The sequence below is a fragment of the Bison bison genome, unplaced genomic scaffold, assembly GCF_000754665.1.
Source record: "Bison bison bison isolate TAMUID 2011002044 unplaced genomic scaffold, Bison_UMD1.0 scf7180017864124, whole genome shotgun sequence".
Taxonomy (NCBI): Eukaryota; Metazoa; Chordata; class Mammalia; order Artiodactyla; family Bovidae; genus Bison; species Bison bison.
In genome coordinates this window covers 282,458-300,378 of record NW_011494696.1, presented here as the reverse complement: position 1 = coordinate 300,378, position 17,921 = coordinate 282,458, and the positions used below count along the sequence as shown (strand labels likewise).

General features: G+C 45.1%; 1 protein-coding gene and 1 pseudogene across 1 annotated transcript in view; both read right to left on the bottom strand.

Annotated features, from left to right (window-relative positions):
* Positions 1-1,570, bottom strand: part of LOC104988352 (pregnancy-associated glycoprotein 2-like) — a 9,413-nt gene extending 7,843 nt beyond the window's left edge. The window contains 2 exon segments of the mRNA XM_010839637.1: positions 35-193; positions 1,518-1,570. Of these exon segments, the coding sequence (XP_010837939.1) occupies positions 35-193; positions 1,518-1,570 (212 nt within the window).
* Positions 1,571-8,580: 7,010 nt separating this feature from the next.
* The window catches only part of LOC104988334, a 10,771-nt pseudogene continuing 1,430 nt past the window's right edge, over positions 8,581-17,921 (bottom strand).

The following is a 17,921-nucleotide window of genomic DNA, read 5'->3' as shown; positions in this document are numbered from 1 at the left end:
AGGCCAGAGCACCAGGGGGCGCTGTGAGAGCCATCCTCCCTACAAACTCACATCCAGATAGTTCCTCAGGGGGTGAATAGTTATTTTGGAGTCATTCTTGGACAGTCTGTAAGCTTGTTCCTCTAGGAAATTGTTCAGCAAGTTTTTTTCCCTCAGGGTTTCTCGCAAGGTCTTCATTTTCTTTAGAGGCAAACTTTCACCGAGGATTAGGAAAAGAAACAAAGGAGAAGATACCATTAGCTGTCTGTGTTAAGGTATAACTGTCATTGTAATACACTGTGTATTTTCCAAGCATTTTTATGAATGTCACCTTATTATCGGAATGCCATGCAAATACCATGGCAAGGACGTAGGTTTGAATACAGGTTCTGTTGTGTAACATTGGGTAAGACCATTTGGATTCTCAGCTTACCCCTGGGTAAAAAGGTGGAATGTAATGATTACCACCCTCCATATAGAAAATTTGGGACATAAGTGAAGTGATGATATAATGTATCTGATGTATAGTGAATCTCAACAATGACAGCTGTTAGTATTCCTATTGCCATCCCACTGTATTGTTCTTAAGGAAGATCAGGGAGGAAGGTTGTAGAAGGGGATCATTATCCTAATTTTATGGGGAAAGAATCTGAAATTCAAGGAGTTTGTCACTTGGCTGTGTTCACACTGCTTTTCAGATGTAAAACAATGTAGAAGTAGCTCTCCCAATCTTTCTCCAAATAGAAATGGAACAGAGGGTTGAGAGAAGAATCCAGAAGATAGGAAACAAATTAGGGAAATTAAGAGGCTAAAGAAGCAAGGATGAGTCAAAACTGAAAAATTGAAAGAAGAGAAAACAACACGGAGAGATCTGCACTCACAGAGACTTCCAAGGAGATGGAGAGATAAATGAGAGAGATGCCGAGATGCAGACATAGACATATAGACATATACACACTCAAGTAGAGAAAGAACAGAGAGGACACCTAGAATAAAATGTAGAAAAATGCTATTCCACAGGACCACACATACATTTGTACAGGTTGTACACTAAACAATTGCAAGGTCTTCCATTTTCAGCAGGTCACCACATGATGGGGTCCCAAGAGTTATGCAACCATGGAAACCTACATCTCGATCCTTGGGACCCACAGTTTCTATAGCAAGGTGCCTGCATGCGTGCTAAGCCCCTTCAGTCATGTCCAACTCTATATGACCCTATGGACCACAGCCTGCCAGGCTCCTCTGCCTGTGGGATTCTCCAGGCAAAAATATTGGAGTGGGTTGCCATGTCCTTCTCCAGGGGATATTCCCGACCTAGGAACTGAACCTGCATCTCTTACATCTCCTATATTTGCACGTGGGTCCTTTACCACTTCGCACTACCTGCGAAGCCCAAGGCTAAAGAAGCAAGAATAAGTACCTATAGAAGGTGCTTATCAGTAAGTAAGAGTTGAACCTTAAGACTATCAGGGAAATATTCTATTTCTTTCTAACCCAGAAAGGAAGATGATGCCACTTACAGTCCCCATACTTACATGACTACGCACTCTGAGAGGGCCACCAGCCCGAGGAGCACAAGCCACTTCATGCTTCTTTCCTGGGTCCAAGTACTCAGGGAAGCTTTAGTTCCTTGACATGCAGTGGTGACCAGGAGCTTCTAGTTATATGTACTCTAACCTGCCCTAATTGTCCGCTATAGGGCACTAATGGATCTGATAAAAGTACAAAGCTCTCAATAAAATTTTTATCTCCATCCGTGTCTTTGGTGAATGGTCTTAGAAAATTCTCAGAATTCAGAGAATTCTGCTGTGATCTCTTCCTTGAGGCTTGGCTTGAAAACCAAAGTGAAGCGCATGGACATCTAAGGCATGGAGAAACTTGCCAACTTGGAGAAAATAACTGCTAAGGACACCATAAAAGTGAATACGAGGGGCCATGCTAGACATTCATGATCTCATGTGGTCTGCCTAGCTACTACATGGTTTGCTGTCTTCGTTTGAGAGCTGATTGCTAGGAGGCAAAGAGGTCAAAAGGAAAAGTGTAGACTTCAGAGGCAGCCCAGGGACATATGAGTGGTTTTAGGTAGTGGGTCTAAGAAAAGCTTAGGAATCCATATGCAGAAGCCAAAACTGGGATAATTTTAGCATTACATCCATTAATTAGAACAAATTAAATATATAAAAAGTCAGAAATTCAAAGTACTAATAGACAACATCTCATTTGTCATTGTGACAGATTTCTAGGGCCCTAACACCATTCTGAGAGCTGAGAAAGGAAAATAATCATCAATATTTATGCCTTGTTTTTTTGTATGTAGCAGATTCCATGCAACCACAAACAGTTTAAGGAATCTTATTTTTATTGAAGAATTCCAGAAATTAAAACAGAAGGAGTGGTAGAAACAGGAAAGCACTATTTTGCAGCATCCTCATGAAACGATGGATCTGGGCAAAGGTCATCAATGGATGCTGAAACCATAAGTGGAAATAAAAAAGGGAGTATACAATGGATGCATGAAGCTGGCAACATCAGGATCCACTGCATTTCAGCATCTCTCAAAGTGAGGCAACTAGAAATAGTGAGACTCTTTAAGTAGCACCATAAGAAATATATATCTGCATATGAAATATCTCAATAAAAATTTTTGAACTCAAGTATAGATCTACCTGCCAGTCTCCAGGGAAAAACACAGATAAAGCTACAGAGAAGCAATCCCCCAACTTTTGTCACAAGGGGCTGGTTTCCTGGAAGACAATTTTTTCAAAGGGAGATGATTTTGGGATGATTGAAGGATATTTCACTTATTGTGCACTTTATTTCTTTTATTATTACATTGGGATATGTAATGAAATAATTATACAGATCATCATAATGCAGAATTGGTGGGAGCCCAGATCTTCTTTTCCTAAAATGAGACTGACCCATCTCTGGGTGATGAGAGAGTGATGGGGAGCAGCTGTAAATACAGATGAAGCCTCACTCACTGGCCTGCTGCTCACCTCCTGCTCTGCAACCTGGTTCTCAATAGACCAAGGAATGGTATTGGTCCTGGTGCCAGTGTTGTGGATTCCTGCTCTAACCCAATACTTGAGACATTCTATAAGACAAATCATGCCACTTCCTCCCAGTTTTTGAACAAACAAATGGCTTTAAAATTGGGAAAGAGACAGTTATTTAGTCTTAAAAGAGAACAACTTAAAAGTGAAACATATGAGTACATTCTTTCAATAAACTGTGAAAAGACATCTGTTTTTAGAGAATCAGGGAAATTTGAACATGGACTGAATATTAGATGTTAATTTTATTTGCAACAAAATACATTTTGGTTATCTATATTTTGTGAGATGGTAACCTTTTCCTTGCTTATTTAATTTATATGCAGAGTACATCATGAGAAACGCTGGGCTGGAAGAAGCACAAGCTGGAATCAAGATTGCCAGGAGAAATATCAATAACCTCAGATTTGCAGATGACACCACCCTTATGGCAGAAAGTGAAGAGGAACAAAAATCCTCTTGATGAAAGTGAAAGAGGAGAGTGAAAAAGTTGCCTTAAAGCTCAACATTCAGAAAACTAAGATCATGGCATCTGAACCCATCACTTCATGGGAAATAGATGGGGAAACAGTGGAAACAGTGTCAGACTTTATTTCTTTGGGCTCCAAAATCACTGCAGATGGTGATTGTAGTCATGGAATTAAAAGACGCTTACTCCTTGGAAGGAAAGTTATGACCAACCTAGACAGCATCTTCAAAAGCAGAGACATTACCTTGCCAACAAAGGTCTGTCTAGTCAAGGCTATGATTTTTCCTGTGGTCATGTATGGATGTTAGAGTTGGACTGTGAAGAAGGCTGAGCACCAAAGAATTGATGCTTTTGAACTGTGGTATTGGAGAAGACTCTTGAGAGTCCCTTGGACTGCAAGGACATCCAACCAGTCCATTCTGAAGGAGATCATTCCTGGGTGTTCATTGGAAGGACTGCTGCTGAAGCTGAAACTCCAGTACTTTGGCCACCTCATGCGAAGAGTTGACATTGGAAAAGACTCTGATGCTGGGAGGGATTGGGGGCAGGAGGAGAAGGGGACAACAGAGGATGAGATGGCTGGATGGCATCACCGACTTGATGGACATGAGTTTGGGTGACCTCCGGGAGTTGGTGATGGACAGGGAGGCCTGGCGTCCTGCAATCCATGGGGTTGCAAAGAGTCAGACATGACTGAGCTACTGGACTGAACTGAACTGAACCTTTTCCTTAAAATACTTCAGCAGAGATGAATAAATAGTAAAAGAAAAAAGAAATTAAATGAGGCTCTGTCTTGATTTGAAAAGAGATCTGCATAGCCGCTATAGATTGAGTTTTGTTCCCTGCAATTCAGACCTTGAATCCTTAACTCCCAATGTGATGGTATTATGAGGTAGGGTCTTTGCGAGGTAAACTTGATATGGGTTTTTGATGGTGGGGCCCTCATGATGATGAGTTTAAACTCTTGCCTCCCCCCTTTCTCTCTTATTCTCCCTCTTCCTCCGTTCCCTCCCCTACCACACATGAGAATATAGAAAGAAGAGAACTGATGCAAGTCAAGAGGATTGTCATCACCAGGAACTGATTGTCCACCAACTGACTTGCACTTCTAGTCTCTGCTCTATGACAACCTATGGGACTCAGAGAGTAGTTTTGTAGTTATTGATGCCGAATGATGAAATACAGGGTTCATGATACTATTCTTTCTTATTTCTGTTTTGTTTGACATTATTTTGTAATAAATTACCAAAATGTCCATTTTGAAGTCTCTATCTTAGTGGTACCCTGCAGGGCCCAAGAAAAGCAGATTCAGGTAGGCCCCCCAAAGACTGAGTGGTTGGAGACCCACCTGCTCTCTATCCAGCTCTTCTGTCCTCTGATCACCATCCCCCACACCCGAAGACCCCACCCTCACCCCCATCTGCACCCCCGCTGCTAACTTGCTTGTTCATCCAGCTGGAGACTCTAATGAGCCAGATCAGGGCCTGGCAGGAGAAGGGATGGGGACATTTTTAGAAAGAATGAACTGGGCAGCCCCCTCCCTGGTTTTCTCTTCTTTAGTGTTATGACTTCAGTGACACAACTGAAGCGACTTAGCAGCAGCAGGTGAGAGAGAGGGCCTGGGTATGGAGGGAGCCACTAGTGGGGCTCTGGGGACATTTGGAAGGAAAGGGAGGAGGAATTCATAACCCAGGAGCCAAGACGTAGGCAGATTGCTCAGGATCCAGGAGGGAAGGAAGAAACACTAGGAAAGGAATGGCGCCAACCAGAGAGCCAAGTCCACCCAAGCCTTCTGTTTAACCTTACTGGAGGTCATGTTCTTCTTGCTGGAATTCCTGCTCTGGACATGAAGGGGATAGAGCCATACTCACTGTTAATGAGTCATGGGGAGAGGGACAGCTTCCCCCAGGGGCCCTTTGATTCCACTCTAACTATGGGCATCATCCCAAGCTGGGCAGCAAAATGGCAGGTCATCCAAGCATTTAAAATACTTCCTAATTTATCTAAGCGTCCTGGCAGGTCTTTGCCCAGAGTTCCTTTCAGAGAGTTAATTCATCAGCCCAACTCGGGTTTCTGCAGAGGAAACTACAACCTTCCCAGTTGGTAACTTCTGACTTATAGCTACCTGAACTCATCCCACAGAACCCAAATGGAGGTGAGTTCCATGGCAAGGCCTCTAAGGTCCTCCATCTCACAGCAGCTGTGTGCTAAGTTGTCTTCCACTCCCAGTCCTGAGCCCAGGATCCATGGACATCAGCAGGCAGTTATGGCCCCCTGCCCACTAGATGCAGCCCTAGCATTCTCAGTAACAGATACCTCTGAGCCACTTGTCCACTTATTGACATTGAACTTCAGTCAGGAACAACTGTTCTGGAGCAAGTACAGTCTCCCTCATCCAAGAGATGGGAAACTGAACCATAGGGTTTATGACTCACTCTAAGGCTTCAGGTAAGTTAATGAAAACCTGGGAACCAGGACCTCTGGTTCTCAGGCTAGGAGAACTCCAGGAAGTGAAAGATGAGAGAAAGTTCAATTGCATTCACTGCTGGGCAGCTCTCAGAGGTCTGCAGGTACCAGAGTGGAAGTTCCTTTCCCATTGTCCCTCAAGTCTGGCTGCGATTCTATCAGATCTGCCTTCTTGTAGCAGCAGGAAAGCCATACTGCAGGCTGTTTCTTCTGAGTTCCAGGAACAGTGGGGGAGCCCCAGCTGGAGTGTCCCCAGGAAGCAGTCATGCAGGTGGTGTCTGACTGACTCCCAGCTCAGCAGGCCCAGAGCTTCCACTCCTCATTCACACAACACAGACCCTTGAGACACTGGGTCACATGGACCTGCATTCACAAGAAGGAGCATTCCATGTTCAGCCCCCTGAGAACTTAGACGCAGAGTGTTACTCTTTCCTCAGGGAACCCCTGCCTGAGCGAGGTTTGGATTGAGAAAAGCCTATAATCAAGGGACTTGTTCCCTCTTTGATGCTCAAAAAAGATCTTGGAGCTTTGAATGCCTTGAGAGGGGGTGAACCATTCATGTTCTTTGGGGACTTTGCTTTAGGGAACTGGTTGGAGAAAAAGGACAGACACTCAGGACAATGCTGGACATCTCTGGGTCTCAGCTGGTTGTGAGTTGAGTTCCAGCCACCAGACTTCAGGGTCAGGTGCTGATCTTATTCACAAGCCACCTTTGGAGAAGGAAGAGAGGAAGGAGATTTTGCCCAGAGAGCAGTGTAGTCAGCCGGCCATGGGATCACACAAGGCAAGATGGGACAAGAGCTTTTGTCTCTTGGCTCTATCAGTTCCCTGGAGTTTCCACCCCTGAGGACAAGCACACAGAGATAGCCAGAGTCACTGGTGATGCCCCTGGCACCTGATGCCCCTGGTGATAACCAGCTTGTGTACACGGCCCTGGGCCCAGGGCTGACTCAGCCCTGTGACAGCACCAGGATCTCCCTTCTGGGGAGCATGAGATGGTTCATTGCTGGTAACTCACAAGTGAAGTATGTAATGAGGTCCTGGTTGGTGACCTGTGGCCAAGTTCCAAGCATGAAACCAATATTGGAACTGGAAAAGTAGCTATTTATTACGCTTGGTTACCTTGGGCCTTTACAGTGACTATTTCTCACATCTAGAATGTTCTTCCAGCTTTTTGCTTTGCTGGCTTCTTCTCAATGTTTAGCATCGTCTCAAATGTGTCTCCCTCAGACAGGCCTTCTTTGGCCACTCCAATCTCACAAGCACAGAGCCTGATCCATTCAAAGAGCCCACAGACACTGACTGCATTTCCCTCTGTGCTTTTCATGGGCACCTTTAGAGCTTGCAATTATTGAAATCGGTTGAGTTGGGCTCCTCTCACTAGTGGTTCAGACTTGGTTTTAAATCCTCACTGATTATTATGCACCTCCCAGACCCAAACAGAGGCACTCATTTGTTTTAGCACCATTAAGAGTGAAACTTTTTTTTTTTTTGGAGAATGAACATTTATTACATATGATGAGTAAGAAGAACACCAGGGGTCTTTCCCAAAGCAGTGTCTCCTGGAACAGCAAAACTGAAGTTTTAAGCTAAGGGTACAAGCACAGTCATGAAGGGGCTTGGCTGCAGACAAAATCCAAGCTTTAGTTGACTGAGGTCAGAAAAGGTCAATATTGTTGTCCTGTTTGTTATTGGTCAGTCACTAAGTTGTGTCCAACTCTTGGCAACCCTATGAACTGCAAGTCAGACTTCCCTGACTTCACAATCTCCCAGAATTTGCTCAAACTCACATCCATTGAGTCAGTGATGCCATACAACTATCTCATCCTCTGTTGCCACCTTCTTTTGCTTTCAATATTTCCCAGCATCAGGGTCTTTTCCAGGGCTCTTCACATCAGGTGTCCAAAGTATTGAAACTTTAGCTTCAGCATCAGTCCTTCCAGTGAATATTCAAGGTTGACTTCCTTTAGGATTGACTGGTTTAATCTTCTTGCAGTCCAAGGGACTCTCAAGAGTCTTTTCCAGCACCACAGTTCAAAAGCATCAATTCTTTGGTGCTCAACCTTCTTTATGGTCCAACTCTCACATCCGTACATGACTACTGGATAAACCATAGCTTTGAGTATAAAAATCTTTGTTGACAAAGTGATGAAATATCAACAACCTCAGATATGCAGATGATACCACTCTAATGGCAGGAAGTGAAGAGGAACTTAAGAGCCTCCTGATGAGGGTGAAAGAGGAGAGTGAAAAAGCTGACTTAAAACTCAACATTTAGAAAGCTAAGATCATGGCATCTGGTCCCATCACTTCATGGCAGATAGAAGGGGTTAACGTGGGAGCAATGACAGATTTTATTTTCTTGGGCTCCAAAATCACTGCAGATGGTGACTGCAGCCATGAAAGTAAAAGAGCATGCTCCTTGGAAGGAAAGCTATGACAAACATAGCCGGTGTATTTAAAAGAGTGAAACTTTTTATTCTTTACTGAGAATAGGGTTTGCAGAGCACCAAACACAGTTCACCAGCATCGCTGGGCAGGAGTGCCCTAGTGTGAGCTAGTGTGTGTTAGGAGCGGCCTGATTGATTCCTGAACCAGTCCAAGCAGTTACACTGCTGGAGCCAGGCCAATCCTGTCATTTCCTCGATTATAAACAGAGAAATACAGCCTCAGGAAGACGTCACCCAGGATCCAGGTCTCTGTAGATGTACTCACTCTGTTCTCTTTAAAGGTGCCAAAGCAGTGGCCTTGAGAATCCTGGGGGAGTCAGAGACACACACCAGTCAGCCTGAGCCCTTACCTGCTGCTGCTGCTGCTGCTAAGTCACTTCAGTCATGTCCGAATCTGTGTGACCCCATAGATGGCAGCACACCAGGCTCCCCCGTCCCTGGGATTCTCCAGGCAAGAACACTGGAGTGGGTTGCCATTTCCTTCTCCAATGTATGAAAATGAAAAGTGAAAGTGAAGTCACTCAGTTGTGTCCAATTCTTTGAGACCCCATGGACTGCAGCCTACCAGGCTCCTCCATCCATGGGATTTTCCAGGCAAGAGGACTGGAGTGGGGTGCCATTGCCTTCTCTGGAGCCCTTACCTGCAGCTGCAGTCAATATCCAGACTCAGCACACTTTTTGGTTTTATTTCCCTCTTTTGGTAAGTATCAGGTGGTTTTCTCAGCAGCTGCAGATGTGAGGGTTCATTCAAAAATGAAAAAGGCAAAGATATGTGGTTGCCATATGGCAGGAGAGTTGGGGAGGGGAGGATAGGGAATTTGGGATTATCAGAAGCAAAGCAATATACCGAGGACTGATAAAAAACAAAGTCCTAGTGTATAGCACAAGGAACTATATTCAATATTCATTCATGAATTGTAATGAAAAGAATAAGAAAAAGAATATTTTTGTATGTTTGTAACTGAGTCATTTTGCTGTGCAACAGAACTTAATGCAACACTGAAGATCAGCCATACTTCAATACGTCTTTTTAGAAAAGAAGAAGAGTGTCCCATAGTTCTCCTCACACTTTGTTTCTTTCCTCTGACTCCTGCTCCTTGCTTCGCTGCAGAGAATACCTGTTTTTCTCCTGCATCCGCACAACCTATTTTTTTTTTTTTAAAGCTTCTAATTTTGTTTTGGAGTATAGCCAATTAACAATATTATGAATTTCAGGTGGACAGTAAAGGGACTCAGTCATATGTATCCATGTATCCTTGTCCCAAAGACACCCCCCGCCTCCATCCAGGCTGCCACATAACTTTAGCAGAGTTCCCTGTACTCCTCAGGAGCTTGTTGTTGGTTAGCCATCTTAGATACATTAATAGTAGTGCACACAACAGATTCTTTAAGACTTTGCTCAGGCCCTCTGGGGAGATTCCTTGGACCCACACTCACCCTCTTTGGCCACTCCAGGCTAGGTTGGGTGACTTACTCTGGTGCTCCACCCCCACCGGTTGGTCCGTAGCCCTCATCACCACTAATCTGTCCCCAGTGCCCCTTTAAGAGCACCTTGGGATGCCATTTTCATGGAATTTAGTGTAAATTAGCCTAGACGAAAGCAGGTCTCCTTATGGCTCCATGAACTGCGGGGTTAGAATTACTGAAATTCCCTCTCTTCCTCAAAGCCTTCTTTGAGCCCATCAGCCTGATCTGAACTCCCACTGGGAGCTGACATGAAGCCTCCACCCTGTGCCGGGGCTGAGCAGTCACTGTGCACCCTTTATTCACCTTAGCATCCAACTTCCCCACAGAGAGGACTGATACCCCAACTCCCAGAGGGGGAACTGGGCTTAGCAAGGGGAAGTTGCAGCCAAGAACTATGGTAACCAAGAACTTATCATTCAAACCAGGGAAACTTTGAGAAGTGAAGGGAGACAGTTACTTTATGGTGGGACAGCACACTGAGACTGTCCCTAGCCATTCTTCTTGTCACATGGCATATTTCATGGAATGCTAAAGCTGACTTTTTGTGTTCATGTATCTGAGGGCTCTGATTGATTGAAGCTCTCTGAGGACTGAGGATCTTAGTGTTCCCCTCTCCTTGTGACTCCCACCATGCCAGCATTGGGTGGTGTCTCCACATTTATTTCAGGATGATCAGTGTCCCAGACTGCCCTTTACTCTCAAGTGGTTGGTCTTGTGGAAGGCTCTGGCCCAGTCACAGGGGCTCAGCAGCATCTGCAATGGTGTGACATGGTCTGCAGAGGGCAGCCTCCTCCCAGCAGCAGCAAAAGGTTCCTGCAAGTTCCTATTTGAGAACCAACCCTCAGGGTTCTCCCCTCACTTTGAGGATGTAAGCTCGAGCTGGCATTGGGTAGTTGATGCCATTGATGGTGAAGAGAATTGAGGGCAGGGTATTGATGGCAAAACATGAAACGTAGTGCTGTTAGAGAGAGAAGGAGAGAGGTTGGCCCTGGAGATCCTTGTTGTGTGGGGAGACTGGGAGTGACCCTGTGGTATGACCCCTCACTTCGGAACCCTGTGGCCTGGTGTGATTAGCTTCTGGATGTTCTTTACCAGTCTTGTTGGGCCAACGGTCACTGGTGTCCCAGTGTCCATAATGACATGACATCCACGAGAACAAGCAATAACCTTTCTTTTCATGGAGATGCTGGGACATCAGGACAAAGCAGGTGTCAAGGTTTATCTGAATGTCCCCAGAGCTGCCCCTTCCCCGAGTATTTCCTGAACAGCCCTTCATCTCTTGCCCTGACTCTTTTCCTTTGCTCTGGACATGACACCTTCCTTGACATCCTTGAATGCAGTACTTGACTACACCAGGCTCTTTTGTACCTTGACACAAGTTGGTCTTCCTTTATAAAAGACCCTCCTCCCCTTTGACTAGCTAACTTCTCATCTTCCAGATTCCAGCTTAACTGTCATGGTTTCAGGAAAGTCTTTCCCCTGGTATATATCAGTCTCTTGTCTTGGTCACTTTCTGTAGACCCTTCCTCATGTCTAGTATGTACCAAAGTGACAATTCACTATGTGTGTGAGTCATTTCTTTACATCTGCCTTCTTATGTAAGGGAAGTTTTGTTCTCATCACATCCCTAAAATGCCTGGCACACAGTGGATGAACGATGTTAGTCTGTTGAATGAGTGAATGAAGACTGTGAAAATAATGAATAAGGACCATCCAGAGAACTGTATCCAGTGTTGAACAAAAACAGGTCAAATGCACAGTGAACATGGAGGTTCCCAGGGGTAACAGATTCTCACAGGGGCAAGGGAGACCGGCTACCCTGGGAGAGGGTGTCTCCCTGCACTGCTCACTCACCCAGCTGAGATACTGAGGCCCTGGCCAGATGATAACTGACTAGCCCAGGGGACCTCCAAAGGACAGGTCAGCATTGTCTGAGGATACTACACAAAATCCCATCCATTATTGCCCCTTGTTCTCATTTCTGGATCCCACCTTCCTGATTCTCTGTTATAACACCTGCTGCACTGTGTGCCCGGGGTAGATAGCTATAGTTATGTGGGGTGTCTTTTATTATGAGTCGCTTTCAGATCTCAGTACTGTGGCCAGCCTCTCTCCACTGCTGGCTAGCTTCTCCCTAAGGAGACCAGTTTTCGCCATTTGTTCAGCACTTTCCCTGTTTTTAAACTGACATTGATCTGTAATGAAAACTTACTCTGTCCTGGGTAAACCTGGACAGTTGGTCATCTTATCATAACTCTGTTCAGGCTGAGGAAATTCTCCCTAAACCTTTTTTCACCAGACTGTAGGGTCCTCTAACTGTGCTCCCCACCTCACACTCAGGGGTGCAGTGCTCCCCCAGCTGCACAGGCCTCTCTGGACCCTGTGAAGGACCCTGCTCAAAGCCCTGGTCAGGAGGCCTGGGGTGATTATGGATCCACGGATGGTTTGTGTATCTTTGTGTTTGTGTGTTTATTTGTGTGTGTATTCCCATGTGGCTCTTTGTGTGTGCTTGTGTGTCTCTGACTGGTATGCATGTTTATCTGTGCCTGCATGTGTTTCTATGTGCCTGCTGACATGCTGACATGTGCCCGCTTGTGTGTTTATGTGTGCTTTGTGTCTGTATGTGTCACTGTGGGTGGTGTATATGTCTGTTGACTGTGTGTCTGCGAGTGCATTTCTGTGTGTCTGCCTGTGTCAATGTACACATGTGGGAGCATCACTTGAGGTAGCCCTCAGAGGGAGAGGCTTGCTGTCCCATGTTTATCCGCCAGTAAGCAATTTCGTTCAATGGTACCCAGTTGAGTTCTCCCTGGTAGTAGTCTTTGTCCACACCACCAAACATCCCACACAGCCACTTACCCTGCATCTGTAGAGAGAATAAAGATGGGGATCCTTGGAGGACAGTAAATAGTACTATTAGGGCTGTGCTTGTCCACCCATCAAGGCCCTAATAAGCTCCCTATTTACAGAAGCAGAGATTGAGCCCAAGAGGGCTTGAGAACCTGGTTGAGGCCAGTAACTGGCTAATCAGTGGACAGAGGTTAGAAGCTGAGTCACCTGGCCGGGCTCCACCCACCCAGGCTTCTGAAGAGACCCTGGACCTCCTAAGACCTGAGTGCTCAGATATACCCTCAGAGGACAGTATGCTGAAGGGTTTTGGCCTTCTGCTTGTCCAACTTGTCATTTTTCAGAAAAATCAAGGACTGAAAGCACTAAGAGTGTGGCTTCTGGTCACCCATATTGGCTTCATTGGCCATGACCTGTGCTATCTATAGGGCCTCCCATCAGCTGGGCCCACCGCCTCTGTTATCCCTGTCTTGAAATTTCCAATACTTGGTGAACAATGGCTCCCACACTTTCATTTTTCACTGGCTCCTGAAAATTGGGTAGCTGGTGTTTGGTTCCCAGTGAACTCATAGTGAGGAAGGAAAGATTTCTGCCATCCCTCTCCTTCCTTCCATATCAAATCCATCAGCAAATCCTGTTGTCTTTTCCTCCAACTTGTATCCTGACACCTTCCATTGGTCTTCCCCTTTCCTCACCCCTAGACAAAGCCGCTTCTTTTGAGCCTAGGAGCATGGTTGTGTTCCAATAAAACTTTATTTATAAAAGCCAGTGGTGAAGCCAGGTGAGGGCTGGGGCCATAGTTATCTTGGGTTAGATTATCTCTCAGGATACTTCTGTATCAAGTGTTCGATAATTTTTGTGCAATGGAAAGCATCTTACAGCTAATTTGGATAGAGGGCTTGTCCAGCTCAGACTTACTTGCTCAAGAAGAAGGCAAAGACAGGCTCAGAAATGGCACCTTGTTTCTTCAGGTTGTCAAAGATGGGGATGGCTCCTATGGCAGACATGTGGGGGTAGTTCAAGCCCAGGAGGCCATCAAAAGGTGTATTATCAAACTTGCTTAGCTCCAAGCTTAGGCCAAATGGCTGGTCAGTGCTAACAAGGTCCCCAGTCTGTGGAGAGGAGAGTATTCCCACATAAAGATTTAGGAAGTGGGGCTGGGACTAGGCTGATGTGCATTGCCATTAGATCCTCAGAGAAGAACTGACGCTAAGCTGTGTCTTTGATGGACCTCAGATGGCTAGACCAAGATGGGAGGGAAATTTGGGTTCCATTTGTGTGGGGCTGTGGATTTTAAAACATCTGCCCCTCTGTCAAATTGGCCTCAAGCCTTCTGTCCAAGTGGGGCAACCAAGAGACTCAGGTCAGGACCCAATGGTGCCCCCTTCAGGACAAAAAGAGTAGAGAGCAGGAGAGCCTTCTATTGGCGACACTATGACTGAAGACAAAAATGGACTGAATTGATTGCAATGTATTTTGGATTCTGCATCTGCCAGGATGGCAGAAGCCAGTTACGCAATGTTGCTGGCAGGGTTCTTATGAAATTACCTCCTGGGAAATACACATTGGGGGTATGTGTGTCTTTGTGTGAGTGTGTATGAGAGAGAGAGTAAAAGAGGGAGGGCAACTCCGGAGGTAATTTGGGGGAGGCAGGCTGAAGGTTTTATTAGACTCTCAAAGGCCCCTGAAGTGAGAAACCATTTATTAGGCCCCACAACATCTCTGGCTTCCTTCTTTCTCAACTTGGATATCTGAAGTGCTTGACTGCCCCCAGGGTCCCCAGATTAGTTTTATCCTGTCCCCAAACATCTTACAGCAGCTTCAGTCCCGACAAGCCAGTCCAGCTCCACCGCATACCACATATGTGACCTCAGCAAGGCCCTTGCTGTCTGCACCTCAGTTTCCTCATCTGTATCATGAGCTTATCAAAGTACCTGCTGCGTGGGTTGTTGCAGGATTAAACAAGTTATTACCATCAAAGTGCCTGGAACAGTCAGAGAATATAAAAGTGCATGCTCTTTCCCCCCGTCTTCTTGCTCCCTTCAAAATGAACCTTGAGCTGCTCATGGGCAGTGGAGCTGCAAGTCCACACCTCAAGGCACTCTCTGGGTTAGCTAATCTGGGAGTTTGTGTGTCAACACAGGGGCTGTCTCCCCAGGGACAGGATCCTGTAGGTAAGATGGCCAATATCTATGGGAGTTAGGAAAGGATGGGTTCTGCCAGCTGGTCCTGCATCTGTTTTGTAAGCAGCAGTCACTCCATAGTCAGTCCTGACTCAGCTTCTGTTTCCACATTACCCAAGTGGTGTCATAAGGAAACTTCATTATTCCAGTTTCATAGATGATGTTCAAAGGCTTATGGGTATTCCAATAGGTGGAAGACTCGTGATACTTGAAGGTATTGTGTGTATCTGCAGACACAAGACATGAAGGTCAGACAAGTGCAAAGGTGGCGGGCAAGTAAAAGATGGGTGGATTGAGAGGTGCTTATACTCACAACAGGATGGACTAGTGCAAAAGATGAAGGGCACCCACAAGTCAGATGAGCCTGTATCAAAGATGACCTGAAACTCCTGAGCGGGTGTTCCAATGGTGATGTTACCCACAGAGGACAACTGTGGGGACCAAAAGGGGGTTGGTTAGCGCAGACTTTGCTCCCTTCGATTCCCACACTGCTGCCTCTCTCTGGGTGTCACATGTCTCCTGAGATCACTTTCCAACCACTGTGCAGCTCACAGCCGTAGCTCACAGAAGTGCCTGCATTTGATTTTTTTTGCTGTGTTATGCGGCATATGGGATATTAGTTCTATGATCAGGCTTTGAAACAGTACCTCCTGCATTGGAAGCCCAGAGCTATAAGCACTTGACCCCAGGGAAGTCCTAGTACCTTCATTTGAGGAGCTCTCTAGTCTCCTCTTCAAATTCAGCCTGAGCACCCCCTTCCCCAGAAGGTCCACCTTGATCAACCCCAGCCACTCCCTCTAAACTCAAACCATATCCAATCAACACCACACAGGTGACCCTTTCATTTGACATGTATTTACTCTTTGCCTATTTCTCATGCTAGCCTGGGCATTCTTGAAGACAAATTGAGCCTTTATTTAAAAAAAAAATTTTTAATAAAAGAAGAGCAGTTTAGTAACTCTACTGAACAATTTTACTACACAACTTACTGCTATTATCCTTGAATCTGTTGAAGCTGAATTCCTCTGCCTGGGGATTCACAATTGCTTTGCAGTTGGCTTTATCTTTTGACTGGAGATGGCTCACCCTTCATCTGTAACTGAGTGGCTCACTTAGTTCAGAAGGAACAATCTCCCTCAAACTAATGACACATCTTTGACACAGAAATGGTTGTTTACCTGCCACCTGGTAATGCTGGGCCCAGTCACCACAGACTGAGAGTTGAGGATGAGAGTGTCTTCTCCTCTGGAATGGGGTCCTTGTTCCCCAGTGTCCCTGCCTTCTGCAGGAGCCCCAGCCCCAACATCTAACCTGCCACCTCTGGATGAGACCCAGTACTAGGCCCTAGACCACCAGGGAATGCTGTGGACCGCCATCCTCCGAACACACTCACATCCAGAAAGTTCCTCATGGGTACAGATGTTATATTTGAATCATAAGTAGAAATCTGGGACATTCTGTAAGCATGTTACTCCAAGATATTGTTCAGCAAGTTTTTTTTCCACTGAGCATTTCTTGCAGGGTCTTCACTTTCGTTAGAGGTATTCTTTCACTGAGCATTGGGGAAAGAAAACAAAGAAGAAGCAACAATTAGCTGTCACTGTTCAGGTATAGCTGTCATTGTAATGACACTGTGTATTTTCCAATCATTTTTATGAGTGTCACCTATTATCAGAATTTTATGCATATACCATGACAAAGACATAGGTTTCAATTCAGATTCTGTTTTATAATCTTGGGTAAGCCATATGACCATGTCGGGGTCTCGGTTTCCATCTCAGTAAAAAAGGTGGAATGTAATAATTTCCACCCTCCAAATTGAATATTCTGGGGATAGGTAAAATGATGGATATAATGTACCTGATAAATAGGAAGTCTCAATAATGACAGCCATTAGCATTGCTTTTGACATCCCACTGTATCCTTCTCAAGGAAGCTTAGGTAGGGAGGTAGAAGGGGGATTCCTATCCTCTTTCTACAGGGGAGGAATTTGAAATGCAGGAAGTGTTTGAGTTGGCTGTGGTCACACTGCTTGTCAGATGTAAACAGTATATAACTAGCTCTCCCAATTTTTCTCCAAGTTGAAAGTGAAGAGAGGGTTGAAAGAAGAATCCAGGAGATAAAGAACAATTTAGGGAGATTAAGAGGCTGGAGAAGCAAGAAAGAGTCAAAACTGAAAAATTAAAAGAAAAGAAAAACAATACACAGAGATCTGCACTCACAGAGACTTCCAAAAAGAGGGAGACATAAGTGAGGGAGATACAGAGATGCAGACATAGACATATACACACTGAAGTAGAGAGAGAACAGAGAAGAGATCTAGAAAAAACTGTGGAAAACTGCTGTTCCTAGGACCACACCTACCTCTTCAGTTCTTTTTTTTTTTTCTAATTTTATTTTATTTTTAAACTTTACATAATTGTATTAGTTTTGCCAAATATCAAAATGAATCCGCCACAGGTATACATGTGTTCCCCATCCTGAACCCTCCTCCCTCCTCTCTCCCCATACCATCCCTCTGGGCCATCCCAGTGCACCAGCCCCAAGCATCCAGCATCATGCATCGAACCTGGACTGGCAACTCGTTTCCTACATGATATTTTACATGTTTCATTGCCATTGTCCCAAATCTTCCCACCCTCTCCCTCTCCCACAGAGTCCATAAGACTGTTCTATACATCAATGTCTCTTTTGCTGTCTTGTACACCGGGTTATTGTTACCATCTTTCTAAATTCCATATATATGCGTTAGTATACTGTATTTATGTTTTTCCTTCTGGCTTACTTCACTCTGTATAATAGGCTCCAGTTTCATCCACCTCATTAGAACTGATTCAAATGTATTCTTTTTAATGGCTGAGTAATACTCCATTGTGTATATGTACCACAGCTTTCTTATCCATTCATCTGCTGATGGACATCTAGGTTGCTTCCATGTCTTGGCTATTATAAACAGTGCTGCGATGAACATTGGGGTACACGTGTCTCTTTCCCTTCTGGT